Source organism: Silurus meridionalis, chromosome 10 (assembly GCF_014805685.1).
Source record: "Silurus meridionalis isolate SWU-2019-XX chromosome 10, ASM1480568v1, whole genome shotgun sequence".
NCBI lineage: Eukaryota > Metazoa > Chordata > Actinopteri > Siluriformes > Siluridae > Silurus > Silurus meridionalis.
This window is the reverse complement of record NC_060893.1, coordinates 25,745,090-25,763,379: the sequence shown is the minus strand read 5'-3', so window position 1 is coordinate 25,763,379 and position 18,290 is coordinate 25,745,090. Positions and strand designations below refer to the sequence as shown.

General features: G+C 42.6%; 1 protein-coding gene and 1 long non-coding RNA gene across 3 annotated transcripts in view; both read left to right on the top strand.

Moving 5' to 3' along the window:
- The first annotated feature begins 6,836 nt into the window (after positions 1-6,836).
- Positions 6,837-18,290, top strand: part of LOC124392797 — a 28,654-nt gene continuing 17,200 nt past the window's right edge. Inside the window, exons 1-2 of one of the 2 annotated variants that reach the window (XM_046860015.1) lie at positions 6,837-6,901; positions 7,018-7,368. In XM_046860015.1, the coding sequence (XP_046715971.1) occupies positions 6,859-6,901; positions 7,018-7,368 (394 nt within the window). In that variant the 5' untranslated portion in view covers positions 6,837-6,858. Of the gene's footprint in view, positions 6,902-7,008; positions 7,369-18,290 lie in introns of both variants that reach the window. The other variant, XM_046860016.1, reaches the window with a different exon arrangement.
- On the top strand, positions 11,967-14,701 carry LOC124392802. The gene is made up of 3 exons (XR_006927220.1): positions 11,967-12,508; positions 13,898-13,932; positions 14,054-14,701. It is a non-coding gene; the product is annotated as an uncharacterized LOC124392802 (long non-coding RNA).

Below are 18,290 nucleotides of genomic sequence, written 5' to 3'. Positions count from 1 at the left end.
CGCGTTCAATGGCCATCCCATTGATGTGGGTGGTGTCGTGTGTGCCTCTTGTCTCCTTCCTGAAGTCAACAATGAGCTCCTTTGTCTTGTTAAGGTGTTAAGGAGCAGATTATTGTTGTTGCACCATGTGGCTAGGTGCTGGATCTCCTCCCTGTAGGCAGTCTCATCATTGTTGGTGATGAGACCAATCACAGTAGTGTCATCTGCAAATTTGATGATGGAGTTAGATCCATTCACAGGCCTGCAGTCGGAGGTGAAGAGGGAGTAGAGGAAGGGGCTCAGCACACAGCCCTGTGGTACACCAGTGTTGAGTGTGATGGTGTTGGAGCAGATGGAGCCAGATCGAACCTGCTGGGGTCTGTTGGTCAGAAAGTCCATGACCAAGTTGCAGGTGATAATGCCCAGATCTACAAGTTTGGCTATTAACTTGGATGGAATGATGGTATTAAATGCTGAGCTGAAGTCAACAAACAGCAAACGTGCATAAGTGTTCTTATTGTCCAGGTGTGTGAGCACAGAGTGCAGTGCCATGGAAACTGCATCTTCTGTGCTCCTATTGGTGCGCAAGGCAAACTGGTGAGGGTCTAATGTGGATGGCAGAGAGTCCTTCAGGTGTGCCAGGACCAGCCGCTCAAAGCACTTCATGACAATGGGTGTCAGTGCTACAGGGTGGTAGTCGTTCAGGCACGTTGGGTTGGAGTGTTTTGGCACTGGCACAATGGAGGTGCATTTAAAGCAAGTGGGAACAGCTGCTTGGGCAAGAGACAGGTTGAAGATGTCAGTAAAGACCCCAGCGAGCTGCTCAGCACATGCCCTGAGTATGCGTCCAGGGATGTTGTCTGGTCAAATCAAATCATATCAAATAGAATTTTATTTGTCACATACACATACATACAGGGTACAACATGCAGTGAAATGTTTTGTACAACGATCTGGCATGAGGGAATGGAATGGGGAGAAAAATAAAACAAAGAAAAAGAAGGCAGATAAATAAACTATAAAAATTATATAAAATATAGGAATATATAAAGATGTATATACAAAAATATGCTTATGGCAATAAGCAGTAGAACAGAATACAAAAGTTAACAATAGTAAACAATAGTAAACAATTTAAGGTGGTTTTTGATTGTCCATAAAGTGTCCATATGCAGTATGGTGTGGTATAAAGTGTCCATAAAGTGTCCGTATGCAGTATGGTGTGGTATAAAGTGTCCATAAAGTGTCCGTGTGCGGCATGGTGTGGTGTAAAAAATATAAAGTGCACTGTGCTGTGCGAGTCCAGAGTTTAAAGTGTCGTAGTGTGAAAAAGTGAGATATGTGCACAGAAAAAAGTGTGATGATAAAGAGAGGGGGCCAGTTTTTAGATCCTTGGTGTTTTCTGGTTTAAACTCCGAATGGCCTGCGGGAAGAAGCTCCTCCTCATTCTCTCTGTGTTCGCTTTCAGGGAGCAGAAGCGTTTCCCTGAACGCAACAAAGAAAAGAGTCCATTGTTGGGATGGCTGAGGTCCTTCATAATCTTCCTGGCTCTGGTCCTACAACCCGTGCTGTAGATGTCCTGCAGGTTAGGAAGCTCGGTGTGGATGGTACGTTCAGCTGTGCGCACCACCCTCTGGAGGGCTCACCTGTCCTTCATGGTGCTGTTCCCGAACCAGGAAGTGATGTTACCCGTCAGAACACTCTCAATGGTGCATGTGTAGAAAGTCTTTAGCACCTGAGAGGGTAGTTTAAAGTCCCTTAAGCGTCTCAGATGGTGCAGACACTGCCGGGCCTTCTTCACCAGGGTGTTGGTGTGACAGGACCAAGACAGGTCCTGTGTGATGTGAACACCTAGGTACCGGAAACTGTCCACTCTCTCCACTGGGGTCCCGTTGATGTTTAGCGGTTGGTATGACCGCACCTGCTTTGTGCTAAAGTCCATGATCAATTCCTTAGTTTTGCTGACAATCAGGAGTAGGTTGTCCTCCCTGCACCATCTCTCCAGGTTTTGGATAGGGTTAGGGTTAGGGTTAGGGATAGGTAGGTAGGCCATCTCATCGTTGTTGGCGATCAGGCCCACCACAACAGTGTCGTCAGCAAACTTGATGATGGTGGTGGAGTTGGAAGTCGCCACACAGTCATATGTGTAAAGTGAGTACAGCAGGGGGCTCAGAACACAACCCTGGGGAGCTCCAGTGCTAAGCCTGAGGGTGGATAAAGTGTGTTTTCCCACCCGTACGACTTGTGGTCTGTCTGTCAGGAAGTTAGAGATCCAGGTCCCAGGACCTCCAACTTAGAGGTGAGTGTGGAGGAATTATGGTTTTAAATGCTGAACTGTAGTCCACAAACAGCATCTTTGTATAATTCCCATTTCTTTGGTCCAGGTGGCTCATCGTAGTGTGAAGGAGATGAGCAATGGCGTCCTCAGTAGAACGGTTCTGACGGTACGCGAACTGTAATGGGTCCAGTGTGTCTGGTAGTGATGCAGTGATGAAGTCTCTGACCAGTCTCTCAAAGCACTTCATCACTACTGAGGTCAAGGCTACAGGGTGGTAGTCGTTAAGCCAGGCGGGCTGGGGACAGGAACAATGGTGAATTGTTTGACACATGAGGGGACAACAGACTGTTTCAGTGAGAAAGTTGAATATCTCAGTGAACACCGGTGCTAGCTGGTCAGCGCAGGCTTTCAGAACCCGACCTGTGATGTCATCTGGTCCTGCTGCCTTCCTTGTATTCACTCTCTTGAGTGCCCTCCTCACGTCATGCTCCGAGATGGTGAAGGTGTTCACCTCCCCGGCTCTCTCAGCGTGCATGCTGTTTGTGCCGCTAGCGCCGCTAGCATGGTTAGCTGCAGCCTCAAAATGAGCATAAAAGGTGTTTAGCTCGTCTGCCAGAGAAGCGTCCGTATTCACCATTCTAGAAGATTGTGTTCTATAGTCCGTGATTGTTCTTAGTCCTTGCCACAGGCTCCTAAAGCCACCATGTTGGAACTGTGGCTCTAGTTTCCTCCCGTAGCACCGCTTTGCATCCTTTACCGCTCTGCGAACACTGTAAGACGCAGCCTTGTACTCATCCATGTCCCCGGTTGCAAACCCTATGTTGCGCCTGCGTCATTCAAAGCATCCTGCAGCGCGGCCACCGATTGGTCAGTCCAGCGCGCGACCTCCCTCTGAACCGGAGCTTCCTGTTTCAGCCTTTGTTTGTAAACAAGCATGAGGAAGATGCCGGCATGGTCCGATTTCCCAAACGGTGGACGTGATTGTGCCTTTGTAGCTTGTGTGCGCTGATCCGGCTCAGTGCATTGCAGACATCTGTGAAGGAGAGTTTGATTGGAGAGTGATCAGTCGAGAGTTTGATTGGAGAGTGATCAGTCGAGAGTTTGATTGGAGAGTGATCAGTCGAGAGTTTGATTGGAGAGTGATCAGTCGAGAGTTTGATTGGAGAGTGATCAGTCGAGAGTTTGATTGGAGAGTGATCAGTCGAGAGTTTGATTGGAGAGTGATCAGTCGAGAGTTTGATTGGAGAGTGATCAGTCGAGAGTTTGATTGGAGAGTGATCAGTCGAGAGTTTGATTGGAGAGTGATCAGTCGAGAGTTTGATTGGAGAGTGATCAGTCGAGAGTTTGATTGGAGAGTGATCAGTCGAGAGTTTGATTGGAGAGTGATCAGTCGAGAGTTTGATTGGAGAGTGATCAGTCGAGAGTTTGATTGGAGAGTGATCAGTCGAGAGTTTGATTGGAGAGTGATCAGTCGAGAGTTTGATTGGAGAGTGATCAGTCGAGAGTTTGATTGGAGAGTGATCAGTCGAGAGTTTGATTGGAGAGTGATCAGTCGAGAGTTTGATTGGAGAGTGATCAGTCGAGAGTTTGATTGGAGAGTGATCAGTCGAGAGTTTGATTGGAGAGTGATCAGTCGAGAGTTTGATTGGAGAGTGATCAGTCGAGAGTTTGATTGGAGAGTGATCAGTCGAGAGTTTGATTGGAGAGTGATCAGTCGAGAGTTTGATTGGAGAGTGATCAGTCGAGAGTTTGATTGGAGAGTGATCAGCCAAGAGTTTGAGCTTTGTGGCAGTTTCTTTGTTGTCTCTCTCAAAGCGAGCATAAAGGTGTTTAGCTCGTCTGCCAGAGAAGCAGCCGTATTCACCATTCTAGAAGATTGTGTTCTATAGTCCGTGATTGTTCTTAGTCCTTGCCACAGGCTCCTAAAGCCACCATGTTGGAACTGTGGCTCTAGTTTCCTCCCGTAGCACCGCTTTGCATCCTTTACCGCTCTGCGAACACTGTAAGACGCAGCCTTGTACTCATCCATGTCCCCGGTTGCAAACCCTATGTTGCGCCTGAACATGTCCCAGTCTGCGTCATTCAAAGCATCCTGCAGCGCTGCCACCGATTGGTCAGTCCAGCGCGACCTCCCTCTGAACCGGAGCTTCCTGTTTCAGCCTTTGTTTGTAAACAAGCATGAGGAAGATGCCGGCATGGTCCGATTTCCCAAACGGTGGACGTGATTGTGCCTTTGTAGCTTGTGTGCGCTGATCCGGCTCAGTGCATTGCAGACATCTGTGAAGGAGAGTTTGATTGGAGAGTGATCAGTCGAGAGTTTGATTGGAGAGTGATCAGTCGAGAGTTTGATTGGAGAGTGATCAGTCGAGAGTTTGATTGGAGAGTGATCAGTCGAGAGTTTGATTGGAGAGTGATCAGTCGAGAGTTTGATTGGAGAGTGATCAGTCGAGAGTTTGATTGGAGAGTGATCAGTCGAGAGTTTGATTGGAGAGTGATCAGTCGAGAGTTTGATTGGAGAGTGATCAGTCGAGAGTTTGATTGGAGAGTGATCAGTCGAGAGTTTGATTGGAGAGTGATCAGTCGAGAGTTTGATTGGAGAGTGATCAGTCGAGAGTTTGATTGGAGAGTGATCAGTCGAGAGTTTGATTGGAGAGTGATCAGTCGAGAGTTTGATTGGAGAGTGATCAGTCGAGAGTTTGATTGGAGAGTGATCAGTCGAGAGTTTGATTGGAGAGTGATCAGTCGAGAGTTTGATTGGAGAGTGATCAGTCGAGAGTTTGATTGGAGAGTGATCAGTCGAGAGTTTGATTGGAGAGTGATCAGTCGAGAGTTTGATTGGAGAGTGATCAGTCGAGAGTTTGATTGGAGAGTGATCAGTCGAGAGTTTGATTGGAGAGTGATCAGTCGAGAGTTTGATTGGAGAGTGATCAGTCGAGAGTTTGATTGGAGAGTGATCAGTCGAGAGTTTGATTGGAGAGTGATCAGCCAAGAGTTTGAGCTTTGTGGCAGTTTCTTTGTTGTCTCTCTCAAAGCGAGCATAAAGGTGTTTAGCTCGTCTGCCAGAGAAGCAGCCGTATTCACCATTCTAGAAGATTGTGTAAGCATGCAGCAGTAATAATGGTGGAAGTGAACTACCGCAGTAGATAAAGCAGTCCACATTTAACCATGAGAAACTCCAGTTTAGCTGAACAATGTCTCTCAACAATAACAGAGTTCATGCACCAAGCTTTGTAATATAAATGCACAATCCACTGCCTCTGGTCTTACTGGAGCCAACTTATGTCCTATCCGCCCGGAGTGTGTGTCGTCCCGCTAGCTAAATAGCTTTGTCCGGAATGCCGCTGTGTAGCCATGTTTCCGTGAAGATCATGACATTACAGTTCTGAAGTTTCATGCTGTGAGTGATGCTGAGTCGAATCTCCTTCATTTTGTTTACAAGTGACCGAACATTGGCGAGGAACATGCTGGGTAAAGAGAGCTGGTGTGGTGTTAGCTTTAGCTTAGCTTTCACTCCACCATGCTTCCCCCGCATTTGAGGAGTTGGGAGAATGTTCATTTTGTCTAAGGCATCCACTCACTAACCCTCGCTGGAACCTGAATGTGCTCCTCTAATACATGGATTAATACTCTGTTAGTGAGCTGACTTACACTTCTCACAAATAAAATAAACATTTTACACTTCACACACTGAACAAGCTCAATGATCGCCATCTTACAGAAATGACCTTCCTTAGTGTGATTACATCAGCTTTTTTTTTTCTTTTATTTCTGCCAGGAATGGCGGCTGCTTGCTGCTTTTAAACTGGAAAAAAAAGTGCTCTTTACAAAAGAAAATAGTGAAGAATACTGGAAATTAAAACAAAAATGTAAGACTGATTAGGAAAAAGCAAAGAAGTAAAGTTTAAACGTCAACACAAACAAGAAGCTTGTAGACAAACAAAACAAAAGAGAAGCCTACACACAACCACTGCATTTATTCACTATAGAACAAGTGATGTTTATAAAAGTCGCTGTCAAATTTGGAAAAATACTGAATTTAGAACCTTTTATAAAAATTAATCTGTAACTTTCACCAGTCAGAATGTACAATTCAAGAATGTTAAGCTATCAGCTATTTCCTGTTCATGTTGTGTGTGTGTGTGTGTGTGTGTGTGTGTGTGTGTGTGTGTGTGTGTGTGTGTGTGTGTAATTGTCTGGTTATTTGCACCAGTTTGTTTGACCAGGCAAACAGCATGGTACTAAACCTGTAAATTTATCAAACTGAAAATAAATAGTAGTTAGGGATCTTCCTCTCAGTTCCACACCTTCTGTTGCCTGCATTTTGCTGAAATCTTTCTGCATTTGTTTTAGTCATTTGAAGGTGCAGTTTGTAAAGGTCACAGCTGATTGTGCACCCCAACCCCACCTTCTGTATCTGGGTAAACACTGCGTTATCAGTGTGTCTGGATCTGTGCAGCTTCAAAGCAGTATGAAGTGACATTAGAAGCTTATTGGACAGACAGAACACAGAACAGGATGTGGCTAAATACAAAAACTTTATTTATTTGTAACTGAACGAAGGAGCAGCACTTGTTCTCAGAGCGTTAGAGAGTGGGTAAGAAATGGCCAAACTTCTGTCTACATTTCTTCTACAGATGCTGTTTGGTGAGTTCATATACACACACATTAGCAACATACCAGCTATAAAACTATAACTGCTGAATAAATCACTGTAGCTGTGAGAGTGTGAATGATGTTCACTTCATATTCTGTTCTTTCAGCTTTCTTCACACCGTGTCTCCTTCACATCACTTCATCTGACTTCATATCTGTCCATCCTGGAGAGAACATCACCCTGCTCTGTACCATCACTGATTATCCTGAGATATCGTGGTATCAACTGAGATCTGACGAGGTGAAGCTGCTGATATCTGCTGAAAAATGGAATCTGAGGAAAACCTTTTCCCTCATTTATAATGTAAATAAGAGTCACTTTGACCCAACAGAAAGCAACAGTTCAGTCAGTTTAGTGATTATTGGAGTTCGAGAGACGGATCTGGGGTTTTATTACTGTGGAGGACAAAACGATAAACACCTTCAGTTTGGGAAACTCATCAGACTGAACTTTCCAGGTCAGTAATTAAACGTGTCTGATTATTAATGTCTGATTTTAGTAATTGATCATAACGTCATCATTATGATGCCACAGCAATAGAAATCATGAGTATTATACAGAAACGCAGTAGAACAGAGCGCTGCATCACAGACAGGTGTCAACAGACAGGTGAGAATGAATGCCATTACGAAAGCAAGGACCTCAATGAAACGATTCAACGTCTCTTTGCACAAAAGTCTCTTTTCACTGCAACTGTAGCTGTGTCGCATGCATGTATCATCTGCAGCAGAAACTTCAATATTAACCTCAAAAATTATCTGAACTTTCCAGGTCAGTAACTAAACGTGTCTGATTATTAATATCTGATTTATGGGAAAGCTTAACGATGATTTTGAACAGTTTTGGTGATCTTTCCTCCAGATTTTATTGAAAAATCCTTCTTGTATATGACCATCAAATTCTCTGTCAGCCATTTTGGAATTAAAAAAACAGCAATTGAATCCAGAATGCAGATTCTTTTGCCAGAAATTGCAATTGGATAGAAACTCTGCTCCTAAAAGCAGTGCATCAAAAGAAAAGCTAGGAAATGAGGAGAATATACACATATTTTGTACCAATTCTACCTTCCATGCTGATTACAGAATCAGAGAATATTCAATAGTTTATTAAAATACAAGACATTTTGAGTTTTCTATACATATAATTATTATGTCTGTGAGGTAAATATTCACTGAGATTTAGGTTGTTTTATTTATGTGTTTTGAAGAGAGATGGCAGAGAGCGCCCCCTGTCTGTTTTATTTATTTTACAAAAGCACAGCATTTTGTTGTTACTATGAGTGTATGCAAAAAAGTAGACCCTTTACAGATTTAAATGATGTATTGACTGTATTGATGTGTTTAATAACATTTAAAAGCGGGATCAGAGTTTAGGTGTTTTTCTGCTGATTTATAATAATAATAATAATAATGCATTTTATTTCATGGCGCCTTTCAAAACACCCAAGGTCACCTTACAGACAATATACAGGTCATTGCATAAAACAGAACACACAACAGAGAAACATATGCATGTAAAATTCATTTAAATCTCAATAAAACATTTTATAAAAAGGCCTGTATAAAAAGATATGTCTTAAGACGCTTTTTAAAGGTCAACAAGCACTCGCTATTGCGAACATCAAGGGGAAGAGAGTTCCATAGTCGGGGGCAGCATAACTAAAAGATATGGCACCCATGGTAGTCAGTCGAATCCAAGGTGCCACAAGAGAAATTGAAGATGAAGATCTAAGTGCGCGTGAAGGAGTGTAGACATGAAGAAGTTGAGTAAGATATTGTGGTGCAAGATTATGAAGTGCCTTATAAGTGAGTAGCAAGATTTTAAATTCTACTCTATACTTTACTGGAAGCCAGTGTAATTGCTGAAGAACCGGAGAGATGTGAGCCGTATAAGGTGTTCTAGAGAGAACACGGGCTGCAGAGTTCTGAACCATCTGAAGTTTATTTAGCAATTTGGAAGGAATACCTGTGAGAAGTGCATTGCAGTAGTCTATACGTGAAGTGACTAGTGCGTGAATAAGAACAGCAGTATTATTATTTGAAAGAAAGGGACGAAGACGGTTAATATTCCGCAAATGAAAGTATGCAGTCCGCGTGATATTATTAATTTGTGCTTCAAAAGATAGTGTACTATCCATGATGACACCCAAGCTTTTAACCTGAGAGGAAGGACAGATTGTGGTATTATCAATGGTGAGAGAGAAGCAGTTAGGTTTAGACATAACAGATTTAGTGCCAACCAGCAAAGCCTCAGTTTTGTTGCCATTTACCTTCAAGAAGTTCGCTGAAAGCCAGTCTTTAATTTCAGATAGACAGCTTGTTAAGGATGGTGGAGGAAAAGAACCGGTGGGTTTGGCAGACAGGTAAAGTTGGGTGTCATCCGCATAGCAGTGAAAATTAACACCATATTTCCTTAAAATGTAACCAAGAGGGAGCATATATATAATAAAAAGAAGCGGGCCCAATACAGAGCCCTGGGGTACACCAGTGGTGACTGTTGATAATCTTGAACTAAAACCTTTAATTGAATACGCTGACTGCGTCCAGATAAATATGACATAAACCAAGACAGAGCAGTGCCAGTAATACCAATGGAAGCTAACCTGTCAAGAAGTATCTTATGTGAGACAGTATCAAAGGCAGCGCTCAAGTCAAGGAGGACAAGTATAGTTAAAAGCCCAGAGTCGGCTGCCAACAGCAAATCATTGGTTATTTTGACAAGAGCAGTCTCAGTGCTGTGGTGGGGACGAAAACCAGATTGGAATTGTTCATACAAGTTATTATTGGAGAGATGTTCATGAATTTGAATTGCAATACACTTTTCCACTACCTGGAGATAAATGGTAAATTTGAAATTGGACGGAAATTGTCAAAATTTGATGGGTCACCTCCTGGTTTCTTAAGTATGGGTGTAATGATAGCAGATTTAAGAGATGGAGATACAAGACCAGAACTAAGTGAAGCATGAACAATTTTTGTAATCAACGGCAAAAGAGCTGGTAAACAAGCTTTCACTAAGGGGTTGGTAGAGGTCTAACTGACAAGTTGAAGATTTAGATTTACCTATCAGACCCATTATCTCTGAAGCAGTAGGTAGTGTAAAGTTAGAGAAAACAGAATGGGAGGTGAGTGCAATATAAACTGAGAGGAGTCATTGTGAAGAGTACCAATAAGTATTTGCTGATGTACATTTTCAACCTTAGATGCAAAGAAAGTCAAAAAACGATCGCACAGGTCAGTGGAATACATATCAGACGGCAAATAATCAGGTGGTTTTAGAATATTGTTTACCACCAAAAAAAGAGACCTAGAGTTCCCATTGCTAACTGCAATTCTGTTGGAGTAGTAAACAGATTTAGCTTCAGTCAGTGCAGTTTTATAATTTTGAATATGTTCAACATACATTTCCTTATGAACAGTAAGGCCAGTCCTGGCGCACAGCCGCTCTAACCTACGGCCTTTAGTTTTAAGTTCACGCAGTTCAGGTGTGAACCAGGGAGCTGAATGTACAAATGAAACAGTTCGAGTTTTCACAGGTGCGAATTCATCCAAGATCATGTTCAGTCCGTCATCATAATATTTAACTAATTCATCAGCAGTAGAGAAATCAGATTTACTGGAGAAGATGGCAAGTTCATCAGCAAGAGTGGGCAAATCAATGTTCTTAATATTCAGAAATGAAATCGGACGGCACAGGTTTGCCTTAAAGATGGCCAATTTGGCACAAAAAGACACCAAAAAGTGATCTGATATAGAAAGATCAGAAACAGTACAATTAAAAGGTATTATACCGGAGCAACAAACGAGATCAAGAATATGCCCCTTGATGTGAGTGGGCAGTGTGTTAAATTGTTGTATACCAAAGCAATCCAAACATGATAAAAATTCACTTGTAACTGCATTACTGGTATTATCTATATGAATGTTAAAATCACCCAGAAGGATAACATTTGGAGATATGGAACATAGATGAGTCAAGAGTTCAGATAGTTCAGTTAAAAAGGCATTATTGCTCTTGGGGGGGCGGTAGATAGTTGTAAGGATTTTAGGAATCGCACCATTGATTTTTATAGCAATTGATTCAAAAGAGGAATATGTGGAAAGAGTTAACTGAGATACTTTCAATTTCTCTTTAGAGAGTATTGCTAGTCCCCCTCCCCTTCCTGTATCGCGAGATTTACAGACATAACTATATCCCAGGGGAACAGACTGGTTTAAATGAAAAAAGTCATCTGGTTTCTGCCATGTCTCGGTTAGACAGAGAAAGTCAAACTTACGATCAGACAGCAGATCGTGCACCAGGGGTCCTTTAGTGGAAAGCGATCGTATATTCAGTAATCCAAAGGAAAAATTGTTCTTACTAGAATCGTTGCCAACCGATCTAGCCGGATTAGTTAAAACACTACGATCAACAGTCCGTGTAGGCCTCCTAGGCAGGCAAGGTTTAGATGACCAAAAGGACTGTATTTGACATGATCCATCGATGTTATAGCTTCGCCGAGACCCGCGGTGTATATATTTCCGACGCAGTATGTACATGATATCCAGGGGAAGATGTGGAGATGACAGAAGAACGAACCCGCTGAATCAGCACGGATCACAGGTCAGACTCCTTAAAATGGTTAAAGTGTTTTAAAAACAGTCCATAGATGCATCCATGCATTCACAAGTGCAGGACGATTCTGGAGCGATAAAAGTTGTAACATTTTAAAAATTCCCCCCCTGAGTAGCGGCAGCCAACAGCGCCAGCGTTCACCCGGAAGATTTGATGAATCATAATTAAATGATGATAATTTGTGGTTATTTCAGTGCATTGTGGATGCGAAAACAGTGTTTCAGAAAGCAACACATTTACCAAATAAAATTATGAGACTGAAAGCATGTGCACTCGACTCACACTTTCTCTGTGCTCCTGTCTGTGATTCAGATGATCAACTCTCAGGTTCTGAGTGTCCACACACATCCTCTGGAATAATTATTCTAATCATATCATGTGCCGTCTCTGTTTCCCTGATCATCATCTGCTTTTTAACTTGAAGTCCACCTGTGGTACATTCTGTTGATTGGACATGATTTGGAAAGGCACACATCTGTCTATAAAAGGTCCCACAATTACAGTGCATGTCAGAGCACAAACCAAACAATGAAGTCCAATAAATTGTCTGTAGACGTCCGAGACGGGATTGTATCTAGGCACAGATCTGGGGAAGGGGACAAAAACAGTACTGCAGCATTGAAGGTCTCAATGAGCACAGTGGCCACTATCATCTGTCATGGCACGCATTTATTTGTTCTTTTTTTAGCACCATCTTGTGGCAGTTTGGTGTAACAACAAAGAACATTGATGACTGTGAGCTGTTTTATTAGTGGTTGGTTTAGGTCATGTGACTCTTGGGTTAGAGGTTAACCAGGAAATAACCACAGTGTTTCAGATTCTTTCCATGCGGTTGGCTTTCTGTTTTATTTAGGTGTTGTGCCTTGGAAAGGCTTTGTCTGTTGAGTTTAAATCGAACTATTCTCCAACAATGGGAATTTGTGAACAACAATAATACTAAGCAGAGCTGAATGAAGCCTTTTGTTGCGCATTCACGGAAAATTGTGAGCAATGTAAATTTGTTCATATTTATTTGTAAGAGTTCTGTAACAGGACATTCTAATCTTTGTTTGTTTCAGTTTTACCAAAAAGAGAAAGAAGAGGAAAGAACATAACAGTAAAATCTCTCAACTTTACTCCTGCGTCTGACCTTTTCTGACTCCTGTTAGCTATCTGTCAGTTTTGCGTAGATGAAACACGCATCTGGGACAGAATATCATCCATAAATGGAAAAAGTTCTGAACCACCTTCCTAGAGCAGAGCCGCCTTCTCAGGGGTGAAGGACCTTAGTGAGGGAGGTGACCAAGAACCTGATGTTGAAAAATGTGTAAAAAGTGAAGTGCTGTGAATACTTTCTCGATGCACTGTACCTATAGAATAGCTTTGCATTTCTCTAGAGACTTTAGTTTGATCAAATGAAATACAGATCCAGCTTCACTTTTTTTCCATAAGCAGCCGAACTCCTGCCGAGCTCCTGGGGCGAGCCATGGGCAGAGCTAAAAGTCGTAAACATGAGCAGCTTTTGTGTATCGCTATAAATAAAAGAGTATCAAAAACTTTCTAGTCGTAAATGAACTTTGGTTAATGATGAGATCCAGCAAAACATATCAGATCCAAAATCGGATCCCGAGTCTGAAACTGAACATCAAAAACAATAGCAGCAACAACAACTACAGCAGAAGGTCTCTATATGATAAGTACTAAGGGAGGGTTCTTTTTCACATCCAAAAACACACTTCTTTGGAGACGTTCTTTTCAAGCACGTTCTGTGCAGCAATGCTGACGACTTCCATAACCGAATGAAGCACACGGTGATAGGCTTGCTCTTGCTCTGGTTGCTGTGTGTTGGCCATGTTTCACATGAGAATCCAACTCTTTAATAGTGTAAATAGCTAAAAATGCATAAAATAGAATTAGAGCCCCCTTTATTGAATGTTGCCTAAAGATAAACAGTTTCTTTTTTATTTGTGAAAGCAAATTACTGGCATGTTTATTTGTATTTTCTTCTATTTGTTTTTATTATTCTGAGTCAGCATGTACTGTACGTTTGCTTGTATATTAAATCTGTCTCTGGAAATAATTATTATAATCATATCATGTGCCGTCTCTGTTTCCCTGAACATCATCTGCTCCTCTCTGCACTGTTCCAGGCTACAGGGTGAAAACTTCCAACATTCACACACTTCACTCTGTCACACACACACTTTCCTTTATTTAGGACACTTCCTGTTGTAGCATGCAGCAGCTCTTCTACACTTCTGCAGCATGAATGTGTGTCATCAAAACATCAGTTATTGTGAAAAGCTATGGAGTGAAATGTGTGCAGGCTGAAACAATGTTCCATCTTTGGGTGAATATTTTCTTTATGTAAATTTACTTCTGTTCTTTTTCAGATAAGCGTTTATCCAGCAGAAACTCTAACAATAAGGTACCAGAAACACACCAGATGAAGTCAGAAAATTAAAGCTGAGATCACGTCATTATTAAAGCAAAGTAAAAATCTCCTGTTACAATTTTAATTCCACATTAACTTCTATTTCACTCTGCAGAAAGCTGAACTGCTACTATCTGAGTTCACCTGTGTGACCTACACAAGTGTCTCCTGATGACCCTGAACACTTTCATCAGCACCGGGATACCAATCATAATTCACACAGATTGAAACGTCAATCATAACACACACAGTTTAGAACAGACACGTCAATCTTGAGTACAGAGCATCCGGAAAATACTCCTTGAGATGTTTCTACAACTTGAAGTCCACCTGTGGTACATTCTGTTGATTGGACATGATTTGGAAAGGCACACATCTGTCTATAAAAGGTCCCACAATTACAGTGCATGTCAGAGCACAAACCAAGCAATGAAGTCCAATAAATTGTCTGTAGACCTCCGAGACGGGATTGTATCGAGGCACAGATCTGGGGAAGGGAACAAAAACATTTCTGCAGCATTGAAGGTCTCAATGAGCACAGTGGCCACTATCATCTGTCATGGCACGCATTTATTTGTTATTTTTTACCACCATCTTGTGGCAGTTTGGTGTAACAACAAAGACCATTGATGACTGTGAGCTGTTTTCTTAGTGGTTGGTTTAGGTCATGTGACTCTTGGGTTAGAGGTTAACCAGGAAATAACCGCAGTGTTCCAGATTCTTTCCATGCGTATATTAAATCTGTCTGAACCTTAATTTTCATCCATCCAGCATTAAATGACACACAAAGTTCTTTATTTGTCACACTCGTTATATATACAGAGAGTAAAATAAGTATCAAACACATCATCAATGTTCTCAGTAAATATTTTTTTAAGGTGCTATTGACATTACCTTTTTACCAGATGTTGGTAACAACCCATGCAATCCACACGTACAAAGAAATCAAACGATAAATGTCCATAAATTATGTGTAATAATGTGAAATAATTCGAACAATGAAAAGTATTGAACAGGAGGTGAAAAAGGCATAAAAAGCAACAAGACCAGCTGAAATCAATCAGTAAGTAGAAAGCAATTAATATCAGCTGCTTCAGTCTCAGCTAATGACCTGTATAAAAGCGTCCCATTACCAAAGTGTCACACAAGAAACATCTCATTATGGGTAAAAGCAAAGAGCTCTCTCAAGACTGTCGCATCCTTATTGTTGCAAAACATACTAATGGCATTGGTTACAGAAAGAACATTTTACCATAAACTGGCCATAACCAGGTGCTCCTCACAAGACTTTTTACAGAGGAGTGAAAAGAATAGAAGAGTTGTCCAAGAGCCAAGAACCATTTGTGGAGAGCTTCAGAAAGACAGTTTCTAGGTTATGTATGTAACCCTAGTTCTTTGAGGGAACAAGACGCTGCATCGCAGTGCTCGCACTGGACACAGTCGGTTTGCTTCTCCTCGTTAGGGGCTTGAAAGGAAGAGGATAGAATGCCTGCAGCATGATGGGTCATGGGGGAACGGGGACTTACAGGCTCTCTCCTTGGCCCCGTAAGTCCCCAACCCTCTTCAGGGAGGATATAGCCAGAAGGAAAACAGTCTTGATAGACAAATACCTAAGGCTCAAGGAAGATGGCCAAGTCCCACAAAGGCACTCTGGGTTGCTTGTCACCAAGGGGTGTTTACCCAGCGACTGCTCAGCAAGCAGAGTACAATAAGCTGCGATAGTGGACACGTTACCTTTAAGGGTCGAAGGAGTTAACCCTGGGCCAAACTGTTCTTGCAGGAACTCCAGCAATAAACCAACCGGCAGTTAACTGGGTCCAAGTGGTGGTGCTCCCACCACGCAAAGAACAGCCACCATTTGGCAGCAAGCAACCTCCTCGTGGAGGGAGCTCTGGAGCTCTCCGCTACCGCGGGAGAGAGAGACCAGCTGCTAGGAACTGTGCCCTTCCGGGGCCACAGCCACAGCCTTCATATCTCCTGGTGGGTGTGAACCAATATGCCCTCTTCCTGGGAAGAATCTCCTAAGGGTGTTCCTCGGGGAGGGACACCAGGTCCCTAAACCATGGTCTGCCCGTCCATCAAGGGGTCACCAGGAGGAGACAGACTCCATTCCAGCAAACTCTCTCCAGAACTCTGGGGAGTAGCACGATATGGGGAAAGACATACAGGCTTAGCCTCAGCCACGTCTGTACGATGGCGTCCACCTCAAAGGGGCTAGGTGATTGAGGGAGAACCAGGGGGGACAGAGTGATGTCTCCTGAGTTGCAAACAGATCCACCTGTGCTCTGTAAAACCTCCACCATATCTGCTCCACCACCCCGGGTGGGGCCTCCATTCCCCGGGCCTCGGCACTTGCCTTCAGAGGGCATCTGCTCCCTGATTTAGGTAACCAGGGATGTAAGCAGTCCTCAATGAGAGCAGTCTTCTCTGGGCCCACAGGAGGATCTGCTGTGCCAGCCTGTATAGGGGCGAGATCGCAGACGGTTGATGTAAGAGTCCGCCGATGTGTTGTCCATACCGACCAGCACATCGGCGATCCCTCAGGTCTGGGAGAAAGTGTTTCAGAGCCAGAAACACAGTCAGCATCTCCAGGCAGTTTATGTAGATAGAACCTGCTCCACTGACCTTAGGCAGGGCGGCCACTTATGACCACCCCCACCCTGTGAGGGACGCATCTGTTGTTAGGAACGCAGGTTCTTTCCACATATCTAAGGCTAGAAGCAAACCTTGATGGTGCATAGTGGGTTGCCTTTATGGAAGAATCCTCTGTCTCTGAGTGACCAGCTGTAAAAGTTGGACTCTCAGTACAAAGGAGGGACCACCTTGATGGCCTCCTTCCTTAAGAGAGTGAGTATTACTTGTTTCAGGATCAGAGCCTGCTCATGACACACCCGTCAAAGTGAGCGGGAGAGGACCCGAACTGAATCGAGTCTGGCAGGCTTTCCCAGGCTGCCTGGAAATCTCTTAAGGAAACCAGTCTCTCAAGACTTGCCTCTGACCCAATCAGAGTGGCTGGAGCAATGCCCTGCAGCCGTTGGAGCCTCCTGAGTGGCGGCCGGTCTTCCATTTGCTACAAAACCGGGCAGAGGTGAAGGTGGATGCTTGCTGGGGGTGGCTGTGCACTGAAGCACATCCTGTGGCAGGGTTAACAGCCCGACTTCCTGGTGGTGCTGAGGTGGATCGGGCTCTGTATTATAAAGTGTGCACCGTCTTCCTAAAACTGAGGACTTTTGTTGTCAGGTCCTCCATGCCGAGGCCTGATTTACCGGAAAGGACGACCCTCGCATCCACCGAAACACCCCATCTATATACTGAAAGTAAAATGTATTCATGAATTTCAATGTAGTTCAATGTGTTGGTTGGTTGGTTTGAGTTTGCACCAAAAAAGGAGCAAATTTTAACTTTGACTTTAGATAATTCAATATGGTGTCTAATTCTGATGCAAATCTGATCTCCACATTGACAAAAGGCTTGGAATGGGAGATTTCTATTGCAAATTTCTGCATTTATCTGGATGTCATCAGCCAGGTGACCGACTGTGCCCTGTTCCTGTTTCTCTCAAACCTTTGAATAATAATAATAATAGTAGTTATTTGAAAACAAAAACAAAACACAAAATACAGCAATCATCAGGTTAAATATAGTATTGGCACCCATCTGAAATTCAGCCAGGTGGTTTTCCAAACTTAGTTTTTCAATCTCCTCAATAATAAAACCTTAGATCTGTCACTTTTACCTTAATATTTTAAGCAGCTTTCTGTTACATTTAACTTCTTATTTCACATAATATCTATGGAAAATGAAATGAAATTTCCCTTGTTTAGCAGATAACACTTGGTAACTTGTGTGTTGGACTTCTAATTGAAAGTTTAGTTGTATAAATAAAATAATTGTAAGTAATTCTGTGTAAATGCACTGCCAAATACTCGAGTTTCACCTCCTCAGATCTCAGTTTTACTATGACGTATCTGAAAACATAGCAACAGTACGGAGCAGAGTGATCAATATCAAGAAGTCACAGCATAAAGAAACCCAAAAGAAGTACAATAGAGCACATCATCTCTGTTCAAGCTACAGTATAGAAATCCATCCCTAAGTGCAGAACATGTTCACACTTTCACAGCTACGTTGGCTAATAATATTTATTCAGTTATGTTCATTTGCTAATGTGTGTGTAAAGTCACCAATCAACGTCTGTGGAATAAATGTAGAGAGCAGTTTGGACATTTCTCCACAATACCTTCAGTACTATGAGAACAAGTGCTGCTCATTAATATTCAATTTTTATTTTCAATTCAATTTTTAGGATTAATAAATAGACAAGAAAAAAAAACAGGACAAAAAAAGAGTGT